This window comes from Canis lupus, chromosome 6 (assembly GCF_003254725.2).
Source record: "Canis lupus dingo isolate Sandy chromosome 6, ASM325472v2, whole genome shotgun sequence".
NCBI classification, from domain to species: Eukaryota; Metazoa; Chordata; class Mammalia; order Carnivora; family Canidae; genus Canis; species Canis lupus.
Genome location: NC_064248.1, coordinates 36,405,582 through 36,430,402, shown reverse-complemented (window position 1 = coordinate 36,430,402; position 24,821 = coordinate 36,405,582). Strand labels below are relative to the sequence as shown.

The window sequence follows — 24,821 nt, the reverse complement described above, 5'->3', positions numbered from 1 at the left end:
ACAAAGTGGGGGTGACAGCAGCGGCGATCTCACGGGACACCGAGGCTGTCCCACGGTGCTCGGTATGTGTGAGCAGCCACAGCTTCCACTTCCATCTCCATCACGTGCAGAGGCCGGGGCGCAGGAGCAAATGCTACCACCTCCCGCGGGAGGGGTGCAGGGTGCGGGGCAGGGAGGAGCTGGGGTGGGGGGGCGGGAGGGCAGCTGAGGCCTACATGGACCAGGACCCTGCGGGGCCCTCCTCCCACTGCAGCCGAGCCCAGCCCGGGCGACAAGGACTCCAAGGGCTCCATCACACTGATCAGGAAACCGAGGGTCTGAGGGGCAAGTGGCTCCCTCGAGGTCTCCCCACCTGAGGGATGGAAGCGCCTGGCTCCGGAGCCCTGCGTCCCGTCCCCCGAGGCGTCTGAACCAGCTGTGGCAGGAAGCGTTTACGCATCACCGCGCGCACTCTTACAAGGAACCCGTTCCTGGGCCGCTGGGCCGCTCAGCGGTGGAGCGGCTGCCTTCGGCTCAGGGGCTCAGGACATGATCCCAGGGTGCTGGGATCGAGTCCCGCATTGGGCTCCCTGCGTAGAGCCTGCTTCTCCCTCTGCCTGTGTCCCTGCCTCTCTCTCTCTGTGTCTATCATGAATGAATAGGTAAAATCTTTAAAGAAAAAAAAAGGGAAATCGAAAACTTTTGCTTATAAAGCGCAGGGCATCATACTTGGCACACAGATGGTGCCTAGTGAGGAAATAAGAAGTGGACTGTAGGATGGGCTGTATCCAGGGGACCTGTTAGGGTTTTTTCCACTAGCAAACCACAGCACCTCTCAGGTGGGGGCTCAGGGTACAATCTCCTTCACACGCAAACCCCTTTCATTCTGTTAGAAATGTTTACTGCACACGCTTCCTGTCCCCCCAATCCCCCCACATCCCACCCTCTCCCCTCCCATTCCCCGGGGGCCGAGTTCTCACCAGCAGTTTCTGGTACTTGGCCTGGAGTTCGCTGTTCTCCTGCGGATAGAGCCGGGCTGCGGGTCACAGGGAGGCCGCAGGCGTGACCCCTCCTCCCCGGGGCCCAGGCCCAGGCCCAGGCCACCACCGCACGCACCTTGCCGCCGTCCTTGGCCAGGTGCGGCCCGATGGCCTTGACCTCGTTGTGGAAGATATTGTGCTGCTCCACCTGGTGATCCACCAGTGGCAGGTCCGTCCCAAAGCCCTGGCCGCTCAGCTTGTCCTGGGAGGGCGGGCGGAGAGACCATGACAGAGGGTGGGCGAGGGCCCCGAACTCGCAGCCCAGCCACCCCAAGAACCAAGGAGGGAGCCAAGGGGCCCCGGGAGAGAGGCGGGGTGGAGGGGAGACTGTCACCTTTGCCACCGTGCCCTACACGTGTCATCTCACTGAATCTCACTGTAACCTCAGAGGCCCCCACGGTTGTCATTTCCATTTCACAGATGGGGAAACAGAGGCCTGGTCGGGGGACACACAACCCGGAGACGGGCTAGCCTGCCTGGGCCCCGACAACCAGAGCTGGAGAGCATTCCCGGAGGTGCCCAGTCTCCACCACTTCGGCTGAGGGACACTGGGCCAGGCGCTACACCTCTGAGCCGTGCTCTTCTCACTGGTGCCGACGTCGGGCACCATCAGGAGTGTGACCCTCTGTGAGGCGGGACCGTGGAAGCCGTTGGATGGCGGGGTACCCCCTGCCCACAGCTGCAGCCTGGGCCGTACCAGCTTCTCATCCACCAGCGCTGCCCAGTTGACCTGTGGGTCCACCTCCTTCACCACCAGGTTGTAGATCTGCTTGTGTTTCCCCCGGAGGCTGATCACGCGCTCCTTCAGCTGACGGATGCTGAGTGGGGAGAGTGGCCATCCTGGTTGGCAGCCCCACTGCCCACCCCCTTCCCCCGGGAGGGGCCTCCCACCCCAGACCCTGGCCCCGGGGCTTTCTGCTCAGTGGCCTGGAAGGACACGGCGACCCAGGCCTTGTCATCCAATCACTGACATCCTCCCTCGCCCTTTCTTCTCCTATCAATGTATTCCCAGGGCCTACTGTGTGCCCAGAACCATAGAAGGTTCTGGAAGAAACAAGCAGGTCCACTGCTCCCCGGAGCCCACCATGGAGCAGGAACCACAGGGGTGGCCTGGGCCAGGACAGGGATGGCGCAGAGAGGCCCTTGCCCTTGCCAGGGTGGGGAATGCAGAAGGAGCTGGGAGGCATTTTGGGTGCCAGTTTATCCACAGCTGAGCTGAGGGGGGTGCGGTGAACACGGGAAGCTGGGAGCGGGAGAGCGTGCTCAGGAGCTGGGAGGCGGGACAGCGTGCTGGTCAGGGAGCTGTGGTCACACTGGGACCAGAACAGAGGACGTCAGTGCTGAGCCTCAGTCTCCCTGAGGAGGGAGGATAACCACACCGTTGGGCACATGCCCCTTGGTGAACCCCGCGTTGGGCTCCGGAACACTGAGCGGCCTACAGCCTTCCTGCCCTGTCCCAGGGGCCTGGCGCGGGGGGACCTACTCCTCGGCAATCATGTCTCCTTGGGGATGCTTCATGTGCTTGGCAATGGCTGCGTCCGCCTCTAGCACATACAGCAGCTTCTCTGAGTCCGACACCTTCTGCAGGGTCACGTCCCGGTGCTCGGGCTGTCGGCCCTCCTGCAGCCGGGCCAGGTCCTGAGAGAGTCAAGACAGGAAGGGGGACAGTGGATGGGGACCCGGTGGGCACTGTCGGGGTGGGAGGGGCGGGGGGAGAGGGCCAGCAAGGGGCTCCCCGGGCCCCCCTTTCTTCAACAAACAGCCCACGTACCCACTTGTGGGGGCTCTGAATGAACAGGCAAGGCTCCGCCCAGCCCGGTCAGATAAACACAGAAACCTCACGGAGGTAAATACAAGTCCATACAAGTCGGTGTTTATCAAGGAAACACACCGGAGGTGCAACAGCAGGACCTGCTTTATATCCGGGGATGAGTGAGCCTCCTCGGAGGCGGTGACATAAGCTAAGAACCAAGGATGAAAGGAAAGAGTGTTGTAGGCAGAGGAAACAGTCTGTGCAAAGGTCCTGGGGCAGGAAGGCAGGCTGGGGAGGGAGGTGGGAGACGTGCAAAGCAACGAGGCCCCATCTATCCTTAACGGCAATGCCTCAGGGCTCTAACAGGGCAAGAGCACAGCCAGGAGGGCGGCCAGCGGTGTGACAAGGCCGGGTGGGAGCTCACGGTGGCTGGTCGGGGGCGGCAGCTGCAGAAATGGTGAGAGTAGACAGAGCGGGTGGATATTTGGGAGGCACGGTCTGTGTTGCTGAAGGGACAGGGTCTCTGCTTGTTCATTCATGGGAGACAGACAGAGAGAGAGAGAGAGAGAGAGAGAGAGAGAGAGGCAGAGACACAGGCAGAGGGAGACGCAGGCTCCATGCAGGGAGCCCCATGTGGGACTCGATCCCGGGTCCCCAGGATCACATCCTGGGCCAATGGCAGGCGCTAAACTGCTGAGTCACCCAGGGATCCCCCTCTGCTTGTTTAGGGAAAGACAACGAAAGGGCAAGCAGGGCAGCAAGAGTCTTATACGTCAGATACACCTAATAAACCTGCTGCAAAAGCAAAAAGAAGGGGCACCTGGGGAGCTCAGCAGTTGAGCATCTGCCTTCGGCCCAGGGGGGATCCCGGGGTCCTGGGATCGAGACCCACCTCGGGCTCCCCATAGGAGCCTACTTCTCCCTCTGCCTGTGTCTTGGCCTCTGTCTCTGTGTGTCTCTCATAAATAAATAAATAAAATCTTAAAAAAAAAAAAAAAAAAAGCAAAAAGAAGCGAATGAGGTGATGTGCTTCCTGATCCAGAATAAGGACCAGACCCCTCTGTTGGGAGAAGAGAAGGCGCTCAGCCCATCCGTTCCCCGGCCAGCTCCAGGGAGGCTGGGGGGCAGGTGGGTCCTGGCGCCCCGAGAGGCTTGGAGGGGAGGCCCGGAGTGGGGCTGGGCGCTCTCTCCACCCCGGGGTGGGGCTGGCCAGTGGAAGAAAAAAAAATACAATAAAGCCTCAGGGTTCTTGGCCTGGATGGAACATCAGCCACTCCATCATTTCCAGCTGATCTGCAGCTCTCGGGCAGTTACAGTGTCAGAGACTAATTCTGCAGGAGGGGAAGCAAAGTAATCATTACCTCATTCACGCAAACGCTGTGTGGGAACGCAAGCCCTCTCGAAACCCGCTAGCCAAAACCAGAAAGAACATCGAGCCGAGGGACGCCACGTAGGTGTTCAAGAGCTCACAGGGGCAACTCGATGGATGGCGAGAGGTCGGCACGGCGGTACCTCTGGGGAGTATCGATCGGAAGGTCACGGGCCAGCTTTCTGGGAAATGCTCTCTGGCTTGACCTGAGCAGCGGTTACGTGGGTAACTATGGACGCAAAGGCCCTTCAAATGTGGACGCTTTCTTTTTTTTTTTTTAATGTTTTATTTATCTATTCATGAGAGACACACAGAGAGAGGCAGAGACACAGGCAGAGGGAGAAGCAGGCTCTCCATGGGGATCCTGGCGTGGGACTCGATCCCAGGACCTCGGGATCACCACCCGAGCCAAAGTCTGAGCCACCCAGATGCCCCTAAATGTGGCCACTTTCTATATACTTTACAGAATTTACACCTCAAGTAAAAGGTTTTATGAGTAAATATAACGCTTAGGGGCTGATGTATCTAATAATTACACACACGCTGGTGGGTGGATGAGTGATAAAGCTAATCCAACAGATGTTACTTGTGGAATCGGGCGGGTAGGGATATGGATATTCTCTGTGAAATTCCTTCAACTTTTCTGCATGTTCAAAAATTTGGGGGACGCCTGAGTGACTCAGTGGTTGGGTGCCTGCCTTCAGCTCGGGTCTGAAGCCGGGATCTGGGATCGGGTCCTACATGGGGCTCCCTGCGGGGAGCCTGCTTCTCGCTCTGCCTGTGTCTCTGCCTGTCTCTTTCAGTCTGTGTCTCTCATGAATAAATAAATAAGATTAAAAAAATTTGGATTGAGGGGGACGTCTGGGTGGCTCAGCAGTTGAGCATCTGCCTTGGGCTCAGGTCATGATCCCAAGGTCCTGGGATCGAGTCCCACACTTGGCTCCCCGCAAGGAGAATGCTTCTCCCTCTGCCTCTGACTCTCTTTGTGTATCTCTCATGAATAAATAAAATCTTTAAAAACTAATAAAAATTAATAAAAAAAATTGGATAGAAGGGTGCTTGGGTGACTCAGTCGGTTAAGCATCTGCCTTTGGCTCAAGTGATGATCCCAGGGATCCCTCAGCAAGGAGCCTGCTTCTCCTTCTCCCTCCACCTGCTGCTCCCCCCACTTGTCCTCTCTCTCCATCAAATAAATAAATAAAATATTTTAAAATCTGGGTAGACAAAGAAGGTTATATATTGTATAATTCTGTTTGTATGAAACATGCAGAACTAAATCCATAGACACAGAAAGCAGAACAGGGGGCAACGGGAAGGGGGGGTGGGTACGAGGTTCCCTTTGGGGGAACAGAAATGCCTTGGATCTAGAAGGAGGTGGTGGGTGCCCCGCACTGCGAATGTAGTACAGGCCACTGACTTGCACGCTGTAAGTGGTGAATGTTATGTTATGTGAATCTCACTTGAATGTTAAGAAAACAGGAAAACTCAAGAGAACTTTTGGGTAATGAATAGAGACATCTTCTGAGAAGATAAAGGGTGGGAGGAAAGAAAAAGAAAGTAAAAGAGGAGTCCATATGGTCGTCAAAGCACAGTTTCTATTTTCAGGTTGGTTCATCTAAATTTAAAAAACAGTTTAAAATTATTCCCCAAGTACATCCTTGTTACTGTGAGTCACTACTCTAAGCAAATAAAAATGAGAGCCCTAGACCCCAGTCACACACACGCACACACACACACACACGCACGCACACACGTGTGCCCAGAGAAGGGTCAAACAGATATGCCGAGATGTTAATAGCTGAGCAATCTCTCGGGCGGTGGAATCACACGATTCCAACTTGCTTTTGTTATACTTGTTTATCAGCTCTGAAATATTTGCAACAAACCCATATTACTTTTATTAGGACAAGAACGGACACACCCAAAAAGCTGTTTTCACTTAGGAAAGAAAATTGCACGACGCCATGAGAGGAGGGGAGCGAGGACTGTGCGGAGGAGCTGGGCCCTGGACTGAGCGGGCAGCGGGGCAGCGGGGCACCGGGCAGGTGATGGTGGCAGGAGCCAGGGGAGGGCTGGAAAGGAGCTGGGGGAGGGCCCCTGGCCGGAACAGAGGGGCTCCACCCACCTTTCCTGCCCACTTCCCCACACCTCCTTTCTCACTCCCGGCTGTGCCACCCCCTTGCCCATCCCTCCTCGGGTGGGTGGACACCTGTGTGGTCAGGGGGGGTGGGCAGCCATGGCTGGGCCAGGCCTTGAGCTCCCTTCACGACCTGTCCCCCTTCTGTCCCCCACTCCTCTGGACCTGCCTCGCGGTCACCTCCTGGGCAGGGATGCAGATGAAATAGAGACCATCCAGTCACGCTCAAATTTCAGGATAATTCATAGCATAAGTATATCCCAAACACTACATGGGCTATCCCTCTAGGACACAAAATTATGTGTGTTCTGAAAGTCAAATTTAACAGGATATCCTGTCTTCTTATTTGCTGAATCTGGCAACCCCACCTCCGGGATGCTTCGGGGGCTGGTTCTGCCACTGATGAGTCACCTCGCTCTCCCTGAACCTCAGTGTCTCCAGCTACAAAATGGGTTTAAGCTCAACCGCACTGGCCTGGGGAGGGTTCAAAGGGATGACCATCCTGGCAGCTCACAGGTGTGAGTGGAGCTCAGCATCCCTCATTGTAGAGACTCCTCAGGAGACCCTGCGGCTCTGAGCTGCTTGTCACAGAAGAGGAAAGGGAGGGCAGCCCGGGTGGCTCAGTGGTTTAGGGCCTGATCCTGGAAACCCGGGATCGAGTCTCACGTCGGGCTCCCTGCCTGGAGCCTGCTTCTCCCTGCCTGTGTCTCTGCCTCTCGCTCTCTGTGTGTCTCTCATGAATAAATAAATAAAATCTTAAAAAAAAAAAAAAGAAGAGGAAAAGGAGATACAGGGAACATGATTTGCCCAGCTCCTTCCTCTCTCTTCTCTGAAAAGAGTTGGAGCACATGCGTCTGAACGGCAGGGGAAGTGCAAGGACGAGGACATCGATGATAATACCGAGCCCTTCGATACACCTGAATGATCTCACTGAATCTTTACAGTGGCCCAGCCGATGGGAATGATCACTTTTACCTTGTTGGAGGGAATCACAAGCATAGATAGGTAAGGTGACCTGCCCAAGGTCACACAGTAAGTGGCAAAGCCGGGGTGCTAAGCAGGACCTGGTTCCTGAGACCAAGGTTCTCCTCCAGACGGGGCTCCATAAGCTGCAGGAGCTTAGCCCCCGGGGTGGGGGGCTGACACTATCAGCAGTAACGCCGTCTCCCCAGCTACACGCTGCTGACATTTGGGGCTGGACCACTCTGGGGGTGGGGGTGTCCTAGGCCCTGTGGGGGTTGGTCAGCATCGCCAGCACCCACCAGATGCCCGTCCACCCCACAACCCCCACTGCGACGGCCACAAACGTCTCCAGATGCGGCCACATGTTCCCCAGGAACAGAATCCAACCCCTCCCGGGGAAGAACCACTGGGTGCAGAGGTGGGGGGTGGGGGGGACACTCACGCTCTGCATCTTGGCCTCCGTGTCCACGATGTTCTTCTCCACCTGGTCGGCATTCTTCTGCAGCTGCTCGATCAGCTCCGACAGCTCCTTGTTAGAGATGCTGCGGGCAGAAGACAGGGGGTGGGCCAGAGCCAGCGGGGTGGCCAAGACCCCAGCAGCCTCAGAGGGGGGCCTGGCTGCCCACCCCATCGCCTGCCCCAACCCTGGGTGACACCACCAAAGCCGCAGAAACGAGGCAGCTTGCAGTGCCTTTACTGAGGTTTTTTTTTTTTTTCCATATGTTTTATTGGGCTATAATACACATACCATCAAGTTCACCATTTTAAAGCCTATAATTCAGTGGGTTTTAGCGTATTCACAGGGTCATGCTGAGGGGTGTCCAGCCCTACCTCTGTTGTTGCTGTCTTTCAACAGAGGAAGAAACAAAGACCAGAGAGGGAGTGCAACTTGGCCAATGTCACCCAGCCGGCCAGTAATGGTCAAGATTGGCACCTAATTCCCCAAACTCCATTGAAAACCCTTCTGTACTGACTCCAAGGCAGAGCCCGAGCAGCCAAGCACTCAGAAGTTTTATTCTAGGGATCCCTGGGTGGCGCAGCGGTTTGGCGCCTGCCTTTGGCCCAGGGCGCGATCTTGGAGACCCAAGATCGAATCCCACATCAGGCTCCCGGTGCATGGAGCCTGCTTCTCCCTCTGTCTATGTCTCTGCCTCTCTCTCTCTCTGTGACTATCATAAATAAATAAAAATTAAAGAAAAAAAAAAAAAAGGGATCCCTGGGTGGCGCAGCGGTTTGGCGCCTGCCTTAGACCCAGGATCGAATCCCATGTCGGGCTCCCTGCATGGAGCCTGCTTCTCCCTCTGCCTGTGTCTCTGCCCATCTCTCTCTCTCTCTGTGACTATCATAAATAAATAAAAATTAAAAAAAAAAAAGTTTTATTCTACCTACACTCATTAAGCACCTACTATATGCCAGGCCCAGCACGGCACACAGAGAAAGCCTCACCCACCGACAGGTCATCCCCTAGATGGGGAGGAAATGAGCATTTACAGAAATAGTCACAGATGGAGACAGGCATGGTGGCGAGGGGATGCCCAGGGGAGCCTCCTGCCTGGCTGGGAGGGGTTGGGACTGGTCACTGAATGCTCCCTGCAGGAGGTGGTGGTGGCTAGGCCCTGAAGAATGAGAAAGAGTTTGGGGTTCATGGGCAGAAGGCTTCAGTGAGGAGAGGCCACAAAAAAGGCGGGTCCTGGGCCTGTCCATTGGGGTGGGCCAGGGCAGAGCTCTTGACCCTCAGGCAGAGGGGGGCCGCCACTTCTTCAGAGTGAAATTCCTCAAATCAAGGCCTGGGATGCACCTAATGTGGCACAAAACATTCAGATTCCCAGGCACTAACCCAGACCCTCTGAATCCGCATCTCCAGAGCCGGGCCCAGGAAGCCGTATTAGGATTGCTGTTGACGGGGCGCCTGGGTGGCCCAGCGGTTGAGTGTCTACCTTCGGCCCAGGACATGATCCCGGGGTCCTGGGATCGAGTCCTACATTGGGCTCCCTGCAGGGAGCCTGCTTCTCCCTCTGCCTCTCTCTCTCTCTCTCTCATGAATAAATAAATAAAATCTTAAAAAAAAAAAAAGGTATTGCTGTTGTTATTACAGGTTCTCCAAGGGGACCCTGATACCCTGCAGAGTTTGAGGTCCAGCACAGCAGGTCCTGCTGGTATGGGGGTGGGGGGAGCTGGGGGCAGAAACAGCACGGCAAACAGAACCCGTGAGTCTGGCCATCCACATCTCAAACCCTGAGAGCCTGCTCTGTGCCAGGCCTGGCTGTGCAGAAGCTGGGGGGGTGGGGGGTGGGGGCGGGGGAAAGGAACAAGACCCAAACTATACTCTCTGCCCAGTCAGTCAAGGAGACAGCTTTTCCCAAAGTGGGGTCCCAGGAACCCCAGTCCTGTAAGTCACTCCCAGAATGAAGGCTTTGCCGGTCAAGGCAGCTCGGAACACCTGGACTCTCGAGAAGTCCATGAGCCAGTAGAGGCTCTGAGCAGTCCTGCAGTGCAGAAAGCTGGAGAGACGCAGGGAAGGCTCAGAGGAAGGGATTGTGTGTGGAGGATCCGAGGAAGGAAGGGTGAAGGCTGGGCTGCCAGGGCATGGACTGCGCCCACAGCCCACGGCCCCCACCCCCCACTCCCCCCACCCCCGGCAGGTCAGACCACATGGAGAATGGGAGCGCTTCCTTCCCGGCCCCTCCCCTCCACCAAACCACTGCCGCTCAGCCTGGCCTGCTGCACGCAGATGCGGCGAGTCTCAAACCAGATATTTAACCCATGACTGCTGGAGCATCATCGGGAGCCTGCAGTGTAGCTGAGGTGGGGGCCCCCAGCTCAGCCCAGGCCCACCCTATGATGCGGGGCCCAAACCAGCCCCCCTTCACTGGCTGGAGCAGTGAGGAAAGCGTCTTCTGGTCCCCACCTTGGCTGGCCCATTATTCCAGCCAAAGGCCAGCACCAGAAAGGGGACCAAGGAGCAGGGGAGACAGCCAGTCCGGGAACCTGGAGCTCCTGGCAGAGAACAAAGGAGGGTTCCATGAGAGAGAACTCTTCTGGCCAGAGACACATGGGTTCCAAGTCCAGCTGAGCCATTTCCTGCTTGGACCATCTCAGGCAAGCACCTTAGCCTCGAGGTGCCTCAGTTTCTCCATTTGTTGACAAGGATGACCACCGAGGTATCATGGAAATATTGACGTTTCCTGCACATGCTTCATCAGACATCAGATATGTTTTATAGGCCCTGCCATAGAAGCATCCTCTTCCTAAGCCCTGGGGGAGGTCTGTGTGCCCCTTAACAGATAATTTATAGGAAACCAGGGCTCAGAGATGTCATGGTGTTCACCCTGTGTCATACACCGTGTGGATGGGGCGCCAGGACTCTGCTCACGCAGTCTTGTTCTAGAGGCCACTTCATCAAATACTAGGCTCACAGCTGCTCACAGGGGTGCTGGAAAAATCACAAGCAAACATACAGCAACAAGCACCATCACCAGAATAGTATGAGCTTGTATTTACTTTCCACATGCCAACCTTTCCACTCATTTCTTAATCTTCATTACAAGCCTGTGAGGTAGGTGTCGGCCCAGTGGGTAATCATGCTATTGCCCCCACTTTACAGATGTGGAAATCGAGGACCAGAGAGCTTCAGTAACTTGCCCAAAGTCACACAACAATTAAATGTTAGAGCCAGAATTCCAACCGAGGTAGGCCCTCAAGTCCATGCCACTAACAACCCCATGTTGACGATCCTGCAGGGCTCCCAGCACATCCTAGGCATGGACTGCCAAGTGCCCTAGACCACAATGGGATGCCACGTCTCACCCACTAGGATGGTGATAATCAAAAAGACAGGCCATAACGATTTGGTGACAAGGCTATGGAGAAATCAGAACCTTCACTCCTAGCTAGCTGGTGGGAACTGTAAAAACCGTCTGGAAGCTCCTCGAAAAGGTAAATATAGGGGATCCCTGGGTGGCTCAGCGATTTAGAGCCTGCCTTCGGCCCAGGGCGTAATCCTGGAGTCCCGGCATCGAGTCCCACATCAGGCTCCCTCCATGGAGCCTGCTTCTCCCTCTGCCTGTGTCTCTGCCTCTCTCTGTGTGTCTCTCATGAATAAATAAATAAAATATTAAAAAAAAAAAAAAGCTGATATCCTCAAAATTGGCAAGAGCCATTTCTAGGTGATGGGGCTTGTCTCTTCCTCCCCCACCCCCTTGAGCCTTCTTCCTGCCTTGTATCTATTTTCCAGGAGGCTAGACCAGCTCCAGGCGCCCAGCTGCCTAGAAGATACTAGTTAACACGCACAGAGTTGAGCATGTGCCCACCAGTGCTAAGCAAGTCACATACATATAGATTAGCATCTTTAGGGGCGCCTGGGTGGCTCAGTGGTTGAGCATCTGCCTTTGATTCAGGGCGTGATCCTGGGGACCCGGGATCGAGTCCCACATCGGGCTCCCTGCATGGAGCCTGCTTCTCCCTCTGCCTGTGTCTCTGCCTCTCTTTCTGTGCCTCTCATGAATAAATACATTAAAAAAAAAAAAAAGATTAACTCCTTTAATCCTACAACTGCTGAAGTTGCACTGTTTTCCAGTTTTACAGATGGGGAAACTGAGGCACTGAGTGATTTAATGAGTTGACCACAATTCCCACTGCCAGAAAACAACAACTGGGGTTCTAATCCAGGCCTCCGGGCCACAGTCCTAGCACACTTTTTTTCCTTTTGGGTTTGGGGTCCTGAATGAGGCGTCCCACAGGACCCTGCATTCTGGCCAGGTGTGCAGGAGTGCAGGAATGTGGGCAAGTCAGGAACCTGAGGGAGGGGGCGCAGATCCCAAAACGGCTGGGAACTGGCCTGGCCAGTCCAGCTTTTCATCTCACTAATAAGACCCACTGGGGCAGCCAGACAGGGCATGAACCCGACTGATGGAGACCAAGATACCACCTTTCCCCACCACCCCCGTCCAGTCCTGTCCACCCCGGAGGCAACGATCACCAGCAGAGCCGGGAAAGCCAAGGTGCCCCCACCCTGGAGAGGGAGGCAGGGCTGAGCGACATGCTGGTAGAGAGACACACCCAGCCCTCCTCTACTTACTCAAGTTTAACACAGACACAGGTTCTCTGGGCAGTGGCCTTTGGTTCCAGAGGGTGGCTTGGAAGTCATCCAGCCCCACCTGCTCATTACACGGATGAGCCAACTGAGGCCCTCAGAAGCAAAGGCATCCACCCAAGGTCACAGAGGAGGCAGCTGGTGCCTGCAGTCAGACGGGGTTCAAATCCTGACCGCACCTGCCATCGGTGTGAGCCTCTTGTTTCTGAACCTCCCTTTTACCATCTATAAAATGGGAATTGTCCATCCCATGTAGTTAAGTGAGGGGGGTGGAAGGAAAGTCAGGCCCTCCTGGAAACATTTGAATTGAGTTTCAGAGACCACCCTGGGGTTCAGGGACTGAGCTGGAGGTTCAGGGCAGAAAACCAGTGCCTGACAGGAGACAGGAGACAGTCAAGAAGTACCGTTCAGCGAGGGACCTCGAATCACTCAGCACAGATGGTGAGGATGAGCACTCATGCACACAACACGTATTTATGGCACTTTTACACCCCCCGCCCCCACAGGCGTGCCAGTCACAAGGCACCTGAGCCCTTACGTTGCTCCGCTGTGCATGGGCTCTGCCTGTGGACTCCGGCTTGCATTTGGTTCTGTAAAATAGGTTTCTCCTGAAAATCAGTAAGTTCTTGATGGAGAGGACAGAAGGTTAACATCCCCAGGGGGAAGACACATCAACACAGTGGGACACCTGACACCCGGTACCAGGGGGAGACACCTGATTGCCTCCAAGGAGCCCTTCTCAATGTATGACCTCCATCTCAGGGCTGGCAGCCAGCAGACAAGCCCAAACCGAGGGACGGCCTACAGAACACCTGACCAGCCCTCTTCGAAGGTGTCAAGGTCTGGGACCCCTGGGTGGCTTAGTGGGTGAAGCGCCTGCTGTCGGCTCAGGGCATGATCCCGGGTTCCTGGGATCAAGTCCCGCGTTGGGCTCCCCAGCAGGGAGCCTGCTTCTCCCTCTGTCTGTGTCTCTGCCTCTCTCTGTGTCTCATGAATAAATAAATAAAATCTAAAAATAAAAATAAAAAAAGTGTCAAGATCATGAAAGACAAGACTGAGGAACTGTCAGCCTGGAGGAGTCTAAGAAGAAGTGACCACGGAGTGCGACATGGGGTTGTGGGACAGAGAAAGGACATTAGGGGGAGACTGAAGAATTGGAAACAAATTTATAGTTTAATTTTTGTTTAAAGATTTTATTTATTCATTCATGAGACATACAGACACACAGAGAGACACAGGCAGAGGGAGAAGCAGGCTCCGTCAGGGAGCCCGATGCAGGACTCGATCCTCAGGGATCACAACCTAAGCCAAAAGTAGATGCTCAACCACTGAGCCACTCATGTGCCCCTATAGTTTAGTTTTTAAAGAAAAGTTTCCTTCCAGTTGTCTGGGCTTTCCAGCAACCCCCTACGGGACGTCTTGGTGATGGGAATGGCATCCAGGACACCTAGCTGTGGACAGGCAAGAGGAGGTGGGGTGCCGTGACCTAAGACCCCACCTAGTAGAAGCTGGTGGGATGCAGGACTCACCTGTCCCCACCACGGCTCCCTCGGCCCCACCCCACCCAGCCGGGCTGCTGCTGTGCAGGGTGCACAAGCCAGATGGGGGGGGGGGGTCCCAGGCAGATTTGGGCCCATTTCTCCAGAGAACCAGCCCTCATTTTCTTCTCCTGGGCTGAGGAAGCCGAGGTCTGGCACGGACCCAGGAGGGCCAGGGTCCCTGTCCTCAGTAGGATGAAGAGCCCCGTTGACATGAGACTCCTGGCGCTAGTTGGGGAAAATAGGGTGCAGCCCGGCCAGAGGGCTGCCTGGCATCTCCGCAGAGCCCTGGGTTGGGTGTGAGGACACCCTGAGGGACAAACAAGGCCTTTTGGGTTTGAGCCTGCAGGCACCAGCCTGGAACAGGCGCCTCATTGTGTCCCCAGGATGTAGTCAGAGCACGGACACTGCAGGGAGGGAGCCTGAGAGCTCTAAACGGCATCAGGTACCCGGTTCTGTCACCAGGAGGTGGAAACTCAATAACCATAGCCCAACCTGCTCTGCTGGTGGCCGCTCAAACCCAGGAGCTCAGCAGCAACGCGGGCACTGTCCAGAGAAGTGGGGACGGAGGTGGAACCCGGGTCATCTAGACCACGGAGGGAATAGATGGGCAGGAAAAGAACAGAGGCATCTCAGGGGACCCTCACCCCCCCATCCTGCTGCCCAGTCCTTCCTGCTTTATTTTGTGCAGGTGCTTCTTGCTCTTCCTCGCGGCTGGAGGGGCGGTATGACCCGGTGCTCAAGCACCCAGACGGAAGGCAGCTGGCCTGGAGGGGAATCCTGACTCAGTCCTTCCCAAGCTGTGAATTGCTCAGCCTCTCTGAGCCTCAGTTTCCCTGTCCATCACGGGGGGGGGGGGGTGCATCCCGTTATGCATGCCACGGGGCTCTGCCAGGGTTGAATGAGAGGGCACTGCCACATGGAGAGCCTAGGCTCTCTGCTGCCACATGGGGTCTCTGTCCAGGGGGTGACAAAAGCCCGAAGGCAGATTGCACTGGCACCGGGGAGCTAAAAAAAAAAAAATTAAAAAATTAAAAATTAAAGACCCCAGGCCACCGTGCCATTCACACTGATCCTCATGGGAGCCAAGACATGCTTTGGCTCCTCCTTTCAGACATCGCCTCGCCCAGGCATGGGAAATTCCCAGGTAACTTCAGTATTTGGAAAGGTCTCCTCCGATCCCTGCAGGGAGAGGCTGGGTGCACACCTGGGCAGTGAGGCCACTGGGAAGATGCGGATCCCAGGCTCGGTCCCACTGCACCGCCTTGGGTTTGGGCTTAGAATCAGCTGTGGGATTCGAAGGGTAAGGCTTCCAGCACAGGCGTTCTGGCGCCCTGAGCACCGTCTCCTGTCTGTGGGAGGGAAACCGCGGAAGGGGAGGGCAGGGAGGGCCGGTCTACCTGGTTGTTCAAGCAGAACCCAGAACCGCCCAGATCCCGGCCTTTCCCTTCCCTCGTTCCACTGGGAACAGACCTGTTGGCTCTACCCTCCTTTGCCCTGTGGTCTCAGCCTGCTCGGGGTTGCTACGTCTCACCTGGACCAATGCAACAGCCACCCCCAACCATCTGCCTGGGCCCAGACCCTTGCTGCCCAGGCCAGCTGCAGCACATTTCAACAGTGCACCTGATCTTATCACTGTCCAGCCTGGAACTTGCCAGAGCTCCCCAATGCTCTGAGAAGAGAGCTCATACTCCTGCCCATGGCCCACAGGACCTCCAGATCTCAACCCTGTGCCCAGCCCTTTCTGCCTCAGGGCCTTTGCACTGGCTGTGACTTCTGGGTTGGGGTGAGGTGGGGCGGTGTCTCTGTTTGTAGATCACCTCTAGGACCACCCTGGCTAAGACTTGGTTTACTGACCACATGCCCAACTGATCCACTCAGTTTGTCTATCTCTGTCCCAAGCTCAGCAGCCACCAGAAGGGCCGGCTTCCCGGCCTCCTACCTCCAGGAGAGACCTAGGCCCTCCAAGGACTCCATGAATGGCCAACCCTCCACCTGGCAGCGAGAGCCTCCCTTGCTGCCTTCAGCTCTCCGTGCCCAAGTCATGCAGAACGAGTTGACCCATTTTCCTCTCTATCCTGCGTGCAGGGAAGGAAACTGAGTCATCCTGGCACAGAGAAAGACATAGACTCTGGTGTTGCTCTGCCCTGGGTGGGCTCCTTAGCCTTTCCCTGCCTATTTTCTCGTGTGTGAAACGGAGATAAGAATCTGCCCCACCCCAGAGAGCTGACACAATTCAAGGAGATAATCCTTATAAAGTACCTTGGATGTGGCAGTCACGTCACAGAGGCTCAGGACTGCTGGGCCTTGGTCTATCTGGTTCACTGCCACGTCCACAGCGCCCAGCACAATCCTCATCCCAGCAACAAGGCAGTGAGCTGCGCCCATGTCTGGTGTAACCAAACGTGCTATTTCTCCTGCCTACCTTAATTTCCTCAGCCATAAATAGGGTTATGGTGTCTACTGCGGAGCGGCAAACAGAAAGACACATCTAACAAGCGGCAAACGTCCCCAGGTTCCTACTGTCCTACTTTGCGTTTAAGGTCACCGCTGCCCAATAGAAAGAGGCTGCGACAGCCATGTTTGTAGTTAAATTTTTCCAGCATGAGAAAAGTCAAGAGGGGACTCCTGGGTGGCTCAGCAGTTTAGCGCCTGCCTTTGGCCCAGGGCGTGATCCTGGGGGCCCCGGATCGAGTCCCGCATCGGGCTCTCTGCATGGAGCCTGCTTCTCCCTCTGCCTGTGTCTCTGCCTCCCTCTCTCTCTCTTTGTGTCTCTCATGAATAAATAAATAAAATCTTAAAAAAAAAAAAGAGGGTGCTAAGCCAGTTTTGTGGGATGACGGGCCCTGTAACATCCTTTTCCAGGCGTGACTCTGTCGCTCATGAATAAATAAATAAATCTTTAAAAAAATTTTTTTTAAATTTTTTTAAAGAAAAGTCCAAAGAAACAGGTGAACTTAATTTTTATACAATTTGTGGTTTGACTTAATATATCTAAGAAATTATTCTGACAGGTAGTCGACAGAACATTATTAATGCGCTATTTTGCATTCCTTGTTCATCTTATGCCTTCCAAAGCCTGGCATGTAGTTTTCACTCGAAGCCCATCTCAGCTCATGTGGCTAGTGGCTCCCAAGTATTACGGTGCAGTTCTAGGTGATTCTGTGGCTTCTGGCCACTTTGCTCTCAGCCCATCAGTTCTGCCATAGATGCACAGAGCACCTAGGGGTGCTGCTCAGAGCCTGGTACGTAGGGACACTCAGTAAATGATCATCCCTGTGCTCTCTGTCACCCTCTTACCAGACCTACACAGGTTGTCCAGACACCTGCCCCAAGGCCAGGTCAGGTCTACAGATTCCTGGCTCCTTGACTTCAAAACAATCCAGAGCTCCCAGCTGCACCCAGCAGAGTATGGAGCCTGGGGATAGAGTGCCAGGTAAACCACACCCGGGGCCCCTTCCCATGCCCCTGGAGCTGGAGCATCCTTGCCCACAGGCCACAGGGCAGAGCCAGGGGCATCTGGCTTGCTCCCAGCCATCCCTCCCCTTAGGCGAGGAGAACAGCCTCTTTCCTGCCCTGGCCTCTTTCGTGACCTGCCACTCTGGGGAAGAGATCACACCCCAGAGGGGTGCTGCAGCCCTGCCATAAGTCTTCAGAACCGCTCTGTCCCCCATCCATCACAACTCAGCTTTCTCTGTGTGTAGAGACAGGAAGCGGCGGGCACAGGGCACGTCTAGTAGGAACCGCCTTCCCTCCTCAGCCAGGACCACCTTGCCTTCCAGGCCTGAGTCAGTCCCCATGTTCCCTCTTGGTCACGTCTACTGTCCCTCCCTTTTGGGGTTAATTCTGTTTCAGTGGGTGTGCACAGGAGCAGGGGAAGGGTGGGCAGGAGCCATCATTTTTGGAATGTCTGGAATGCATAGGAGTGCTCACCTCTCCCCAGAACCAGCCTCACCCTTCCCAGAGCCCACAGCAGAGGCCCAGCTGCCTGCTGGCCAGGGTCATCCCCTTCTGGGTCCTGCCTGCCTCTAGGGCCAGCCAGGGCATAAGCAGCTCCTTGGAGACATCCAGACATCCAGATAATCCAGAGGCTTATCTCTGATGCTAGTTGTCCCTTGGCCCCCATTTTGTCCCTCCCAGACATCTGTCCTGCCTCTGACGCGAAGGCACACACAGTAGGCACTCAGAAAATGATGGCTAAACACGAAGCACCTGCTAGGTGCCAATCACCCACTTGGTCCCTTCACAAGACCCACTGAAATCTTGGCGTCCTGGGAGAAAGGCACCCTTACAGTCATTGGCAATTCTCTCTCTCTGTCTCTTTTTTTTTTTTTTTTAAGATCTTATTTATTTATTCATGAGAGACACACACAGAGAGAGAGAGAGGCAGAGACATGGGCAGACGGAGAAGCAGGCTCCCTGTAAGGAGCCTGATGTAGGACTCGATCCCAGACCCCAGGATCATGCCCTGAGCTGAAGGCAGATGCTCAGCCGCTGAGTCACCCAGGTGTCCCTAGGCCCTTCTCTTTTTTAAAGATTTTATTTTCAAGTAATCTCTACACCCATCGTGGGGCTCGAACTCACAACCCCAAGATCAAGAGTCTTGTGCTCCACCGAATGAGCCAGCCAGGTGCCCCCACTGGGGACTTTTCTTAATCCTGCCTGTTAGGCTATAAACTTTTGGACAAGTAAGGATGTACTCATCTTTTTCTTTTCAGATTTTATTCATTAATTTGAAAGAGAGAGAAAGAGTAAACAAGAGGGAGAGGGAGAGAAAATCTGAAGTAGACTCTGCACTGAGGATACAGCCCGACACGGGGCTTGATCTCATCAATCTCATCGATCTCACGACCACAAGATCATGACCTGAGCCGAAACCAAGAGTTGGACGTTCAACGGACTGAGCCACCCAGGCGCCCCAGGACAGTCATCTTTTAGGGAGCCCTTCATTGTCCTTAATTCCAGGCCTTGCATAGGCTTGGGGCTCAACAAATAGCTATGGAACTGAGCAGACATTTGATAGGATGGCCACAATTCCTATCCCCCCATTTTCCAGATGAAGATAACTGCAGCTTGGAAGGGATGAGAAACCCACCCAAGGTCACACAGCTGGGAAGTGGTGGTGCCAGGATTTGAACAGGCTCCAGAGCCACCTTCTCAGAACAAGGGTGACCAGTACCAATCCATGAAATGACAGGGAGACATCAGGGAGACAGGACGAAGCAGCAAGGCGTTCACCACTCAGGGGAGGCCCAGTGATTTACATCTCATTGGCATCCGACTTGGTACAATTAATCCCAGTGGTTGAGTCATAGTGGTGGTGACTGACTCAGATATTCTCCTAAGATGCCATCATGAGGGGATCCCAATCTGTCCCTCTGAGGAGGCCTTTTGGGAGAAAGAATCAGCACAGAGGGAACATCTCCCGGGGCTCTACCCTGCCCCAGTACCTGACACATGTTTCCACTTTGATCCTCATAACAACCCCTCGAGGTTGGTACTATTATTGCTCCCAGTGAACAGACTGAGCCTAGGGAAGAAGGGCAACTTGCCTGGGGCCATTGGACTAGTAAGCATCCAGACTGGTGACTGCTGTCACCCTAGCCAGTTTTCTAGATAGTCAATCACTGCCAAATAAACTTTCACCCCTGCCCCCAATTCCTTATCATCTCTCTGCCCCTCTTACAGGCCTTGGGGACAGGCCCTTCTTCATTACCTACCTCTGAAATCGGAGTTCACATGTTGAACTCCAAACCTATGCAAGGCCTGGAATTAAGGGCACTGCCCACACCACACACACATACCCGCCCCCCCCAAGACAGATAAGTCCAAGGGCTTACAACCTAATAAGCGGGATGAAGAAAAACACCCTGAAGACTATAACTGCAAAGATCCAGATTGCCTGGGTCAGTATATTTTCATCCACTGTGTCCTATTTAGACTTTATATCCTAACCTAACTGTAAAAATATAGCTTGATCCAATAAAATGCAGGAAAAAAGTCAAAGGAAACATGATAAATAGGAATTACAAATTACCATGGCAGGGGTAGGTCCAAACACATCAGTCATTACAATAAACGTAAATGAGTTCAACTCTCCTGTTGAAAGCTAAGACTCTCAGCTGAGAATACAAATACAAAACAAAAGCCAGCTCTGTGCCATTTTATAAGACACATACCTGAAACAGAATGATACAGGAAAGTTGAGAATAAGTGAATATAGCACAACAGACCAGGCAGCTGCTATTGAAAAGGGAAAGCAAGCTGCACGTACCTCAAGAACAAGACAGATCAAAGTAATCAGTGTGAACGTGGGGTTCACACTTCTGGGTACACATCCAAAGACTGAAGTGTGGGCCACACCCCAGATATTCTGACTTAATCAGCCTGCGACAGAGCCTGGACATTTCTTTTAAAGCTCCCCAGATGATTCTAATGTGTAGCCAGGGTTGGGAATCCAGAAACGAACCACAGTAATGCATCACAGGATTACAGGGAGCAGACTGAGGAAGAATCTCCAGATCTCTACAGGAAGAAAGTCTTATAAGAAAGCAGTATACAGGAAGCATCCAGTAAATACCAGATTGATTGGTCAATTGACTGATACTCTCCTTACTAGAAACTTCCATGGTAATTAGACAGTAAAATCCTCCACACCCAGCTATTAATCCTGAGGAAGTATATCCTAAACAGAGAAGATTGCTGGCTTAGTAACTACAGCTCCGTTTCCCGGCCTAATCTGTTTCCGCCCAGCAAAGCCACCCTACCTCCAGGCCCGTGTCAGGCGTGTGCTTTCCGGCTCTCATTACCCCCCACACAGAAGTTCAAGCTGCCTTGGGTAACATCAGTGCTAGTCCTGAAGATTTTTGTAAGGTTTAAATAGGGCTGCAGCCAGTCTTGGTGCCCTTAAGGGTCAAGACGTCATCCTGGCTTCAAGACCAGGAGTGCCAGTCTCCATTTATTAAGCACAATCTCCATACGTGCCTGGTGTTTTATACACATTGTCTCCAGACCTCCACAAGCTTCCACTCCTCCTGTTCCACAGATTCAAAACAGACCTTCCACCACTGTTTACTGAGCGTTCCTATGTGGTTGGCACCGTTCTTGGGGGAATGGAGTGACTGCACGACATGCAAAGTCCCTGCCTTCATCAAGCCGAGAGAGGGGCGGGAATGTGGCCGGCAGCACAGGGGACAGGGGCATAGCTCACACGCAGCACAGCTGGGCCTGAAGGGCAAGTCTGCGGCTCCCAAATTCAGGCTCTTTCTACTCTACCCACCATGCCCGCAGAACCTGCCCCTGGGCCTCGGTGTCCCCCTCAGTGACATGAGAGCTTGGGTTGCCCATTTTATACTTGGGAAGAGTCAAGCTCCTTATCTGGAGCAGCAGGACTGAGCCCTCTCAGTTCCTGGCACAAACCTAGAACCTTCCCCCAACTTTCAGTTGGAACCAATATGTCCCCATGCCCAGGACGGAGAAGTGAAAACTATAAAAGCTATGAGTCTGAAATCCGAGCCCAGGCCACTGGAGCAGCAAGAAATTCCACACATGACTGTTTCTCTGCAGCCATGCAGCCTTTCGGGGTCAGCAGGCAGCAGGCTGAGCAGCGAGCCAGGGAGCAGCTGGGTGTGCAGCTCATTTGTAAGACCTGAGAAACACTCTACCCAGGGCAGGTGGGCCAGGTGGCCAGCTGGGACACTTGGTGGCCAGCCTGCCTGCTCGTAGCTCAGAATGCCCATGTTAGGGCAGCTCCGAGTCTCGGGCAGGCTACCAAAACTCTGAGCCTCACCTGGAAGAGAGGTCAGGGTAGTGTTATCTAAGAAATACAACATAATCATTGGCAGCTGCCCCACGCCAGGACTCAGCCTTGAGCCTCTCACACATTTATACCCTTCCCAGTACCCCTGCCACCTTCCTGAGACTTCCCAATTGTGTCTCCCAATCCAGCACCATCCTGCTTGTCTTCCATTCTTGTTCCTCTGGCCTCAGGACCGGTCCTCCCGGGCTCACCTCCTCTTTCTCCCACTACTGACTGGACTCTGAGACACAGAGGACTCCAGGCTCCCTTCCAGGCTCCAGCCCACACTGTTCCTGCTGTCCGCTCTCCTTGTCCACCCCACTCCTCACTTTAAAAGACCTGAAAACTCATGATCTAGCTCAAGCACGCAGAAAAGTACAGAAAAGAATCCTATCACCAAGACTTAGCTGATGTTCCCATGTTGCTATATTTGCTTTAATTTTTGTTTACAAAGAAATATAACGTTATCACTCATTATCCCCGCAGCCCCCTCCTCTGGGGCAGGGTAATTTTGGAGCTGCTGGTTTCCTCCCAAGCCTGTTTCATGTTTTCACTACATACCTATGTCTGCATCCTGAAACATTATGTTGCTTTGAATGAATGTTTTTTAAAATGTGCATAAACATACTCTACGTATCCTTCATTGGCTTTGTTCGCTGATGACTTTTCAGGCTTATGTTATGCACATGGCTGCACACCTACTCCGCCTCATCCCCCTCGGTGCTCCCTTGATCCACCCACCTCCTGCTGGTCCTCCAGAAGCCCTCGGGCTGGGTCAGGGCCCCTCTGCCTCCACTGTCTCAGCACTCATCACCCTGCATTATCACCGCCTGTTTACTGAGCACACAGAAGAAGGTGGCTGGGTGGGGTCAGGGGTCATCGGCACTCTCTGTTCAGGTGCTCACATTCTGTCCCACCCCCACCTTCTTGGTCGGAATGCGGAATGCGTGCGTGTGCACACACCCGTGTGTGCTCTGTGAGAGGTTTAAGGAGGGAGAGAATCCTAGCAGGCCCCCACGGATCACCCTCACTCATTCATTCATTTGTTCAGCACGTGAGCTACACCAGCCAGTCTCTAGGGGGGAGACAGACATCCATTCCCACTTGGCCAATGGGCCAGAGTCAAATGGCTGCTGAGCTAAGGACCAAGGAGATGGACAAGACGAGAGGTTAGGGAGGGCTTCCCTAAGGAACAGAGACCAACCAAGAAAGAGGAGGAGAAATGAGCCAAGAGGGATGGGAAGAGCATTCCAGGCAGGAGAAAGAGTGTGGACGAAGGCCATGTGCCTGGATGCAGTGTGGAAAGGACAGGGTAGGGGGCACACATTCCTGTGTGCAGGGCTGCAGCAACCAGGGCCTGAGAGCAGAGGCAACCCTGGCACAGGGTTAAGCAGCAGGGACAGGAGCAGATCTGCATTTTACAAAGAGCTCCCTGGCTGTAAAGGGAGAAGGGACTAAGGTGTCGGGGTGGAAGCAAGAACTGTGAAGAGGCTACTGCAAGTATGCAGGCAAGAGGGCCTGGGCAGCCAGCTCAGCAGGCAGGGCTAAGTGGAGGGAAACGCAGGGCTGGCTCCACCTGGGGCACCAGAGGCCTCCCACCCTAGGCCCAAGGGGGTTTATTCTTTTTTTTTTTTTAAGATTTTGTTTATTCATTCATGAGAGACAGGGAGAGGCAGAGACACAGGCAGAGGGAGAAGCAGGCTCCATGCAGGGAGCCTGATGTGGGACTCCATCCGGGGACCCCAGGACCATGCCCTGGGCTGAAGTCAGGCACTAAACTGCTGAGCCACCCAGGGATCCTCCAAAGGGTTTTAAACACAGAAGGGCCACCTAAAGCAGGAGAACAAAGACCAGAGGCCATTTCCCTCTTCCCCCTCCAGAGACAGGCTGGAACTGGCAGGCTGGAGCAGAAGGGAGCTGGGAAGCACAGGTCCTCCCCTCTTGACAAGGAGCCTTGGAAATGCTCTTAAAGGCAGCTCCCCACCCCCACCCCCACCCCCATCCCCCGCCTCGGTGGCCAGGGCCCTCTGGGTGCCCCTTACCCTCCTTAGGGCATTGGCTAAATGGTATGAATTGGACTAAGCCTCTCCCCCAAAACTTCCTGTCCCCAGATGCTTGCCCCTGACAATGCTCGAAACGCCACCATTAGGAGCCATTCTAAAGGTTCTGTGCTGTTCTGTTCTGAATCTAATTTATCAGGTCTCCTTCCCTCTGCCAAGAGAAGGGCTGGGCAAGTGAGGGCAAAGCCAGAGAGAGGGGAAGCAGACAGGGTTGCTGGGGCGGAGTCAGGGAATACAAAAGCCAGTGACTCCACCATCTGGCCTGGGGCAGTCCCTGGAGAGGAGACCCAGGTGTGGGTGGGAAGACCTAGTTGCCCTTCCCAGGGGCTCCTGGGCCCCCAGGATCGACCACCTGTGAGCTATGAGCCTGAGGTGAATGCCTTTACTCTCGGCCTTAGTGTTACCGTCTGTGAAATGAGACACCAAGGCCAGGTTTGGCACTGCGTCAGGATGAGACACTCTAGCACCTATGGCCATGCCGGGCACACAGTAGGTGCTGGAGAAACGACCTCGGGGACGACTCCAGTACAAGTCACCCATATGGCTGGAGGTGGGCCTTGCAGACAGAGGCCTTCCTAGACTGTTCAGGCTTTCCAGCTGTCACCGACCGATCCCTGGGTGCAGGTGCGTCTCCCTGGGTCTGCTTGTGGGAGGGCCACCTGGATGCCGAGGTGATGGATGAGAGTCAGCTGGCCTCCTGGCCCACCGAGGGAAGAGGAGACCAGCTATCTGGTCGGCTTGGGGCTTAGCACTCGCCTTACCCTTACTAGTGTGTGACTACTCGTCCTGGCTGCTATGGTTTACCGAGCACTCACTGTGAACCAGGTCTGGGGCTGCACACCCAGCAACCTCACAGGTGCTCTCATCACTCCCACTTCACAGATGAAGAATCTAAGACTCAGAGATGTTAAGTGACCTGCCCAAGGTCACACAGTCCGGAGGGGCAAAGCGAGGGCTTGAACTCACACCTGGCTGACACCAGACTCTGGGCTCTTAACCACCAAGAGGCTCAGGGTACCCCAGCTTGCTTCCAGGAGGCCACGCAGCCCTTCCCCAGCTCTTAAAGCCTTGGGACCCTGCCACTCACACAGG

The 24,821-nt window shown here is 54.4% G+C and overlaps 1 protein-coding gene across 2 annotated transcripts in view; it reads right to left on the bottom strand.

Annotated features, from left to right (window-relative positions):
- Positions 1-24,821, bottom strand: part of PPL (periplakin) — a 44,312-nt gene that overhangs the window by 15,993 nt on the left and 3,498 nt on the right. For both annotated transcript variants that reach the window (XM_025416606.3, XM_025416605.3), the window contains exons 2-6: positions 7,684-7,783; positions 2,503-2,657; positions 1,717-1,837; positions 1,096-1,221; positions 960-998 (exon numbers count right to left, since the gene is read on the bottom strand). In XM_025416606.3, the coding sequence (XP_025272391.1) occupies positions 960-998; positions 1,096-1,221; positions 1,717-1,837; positions 2,503-2,657; positions 7,684-7,783 (541 nt within the window). The remainder of the gene's footprint in view (positions 1-959; positions 999-1,095; positions 1,222-1,716; positions 1,838-2,502; positions 2,658-7,683; positions 7,784-24,821) is intronic.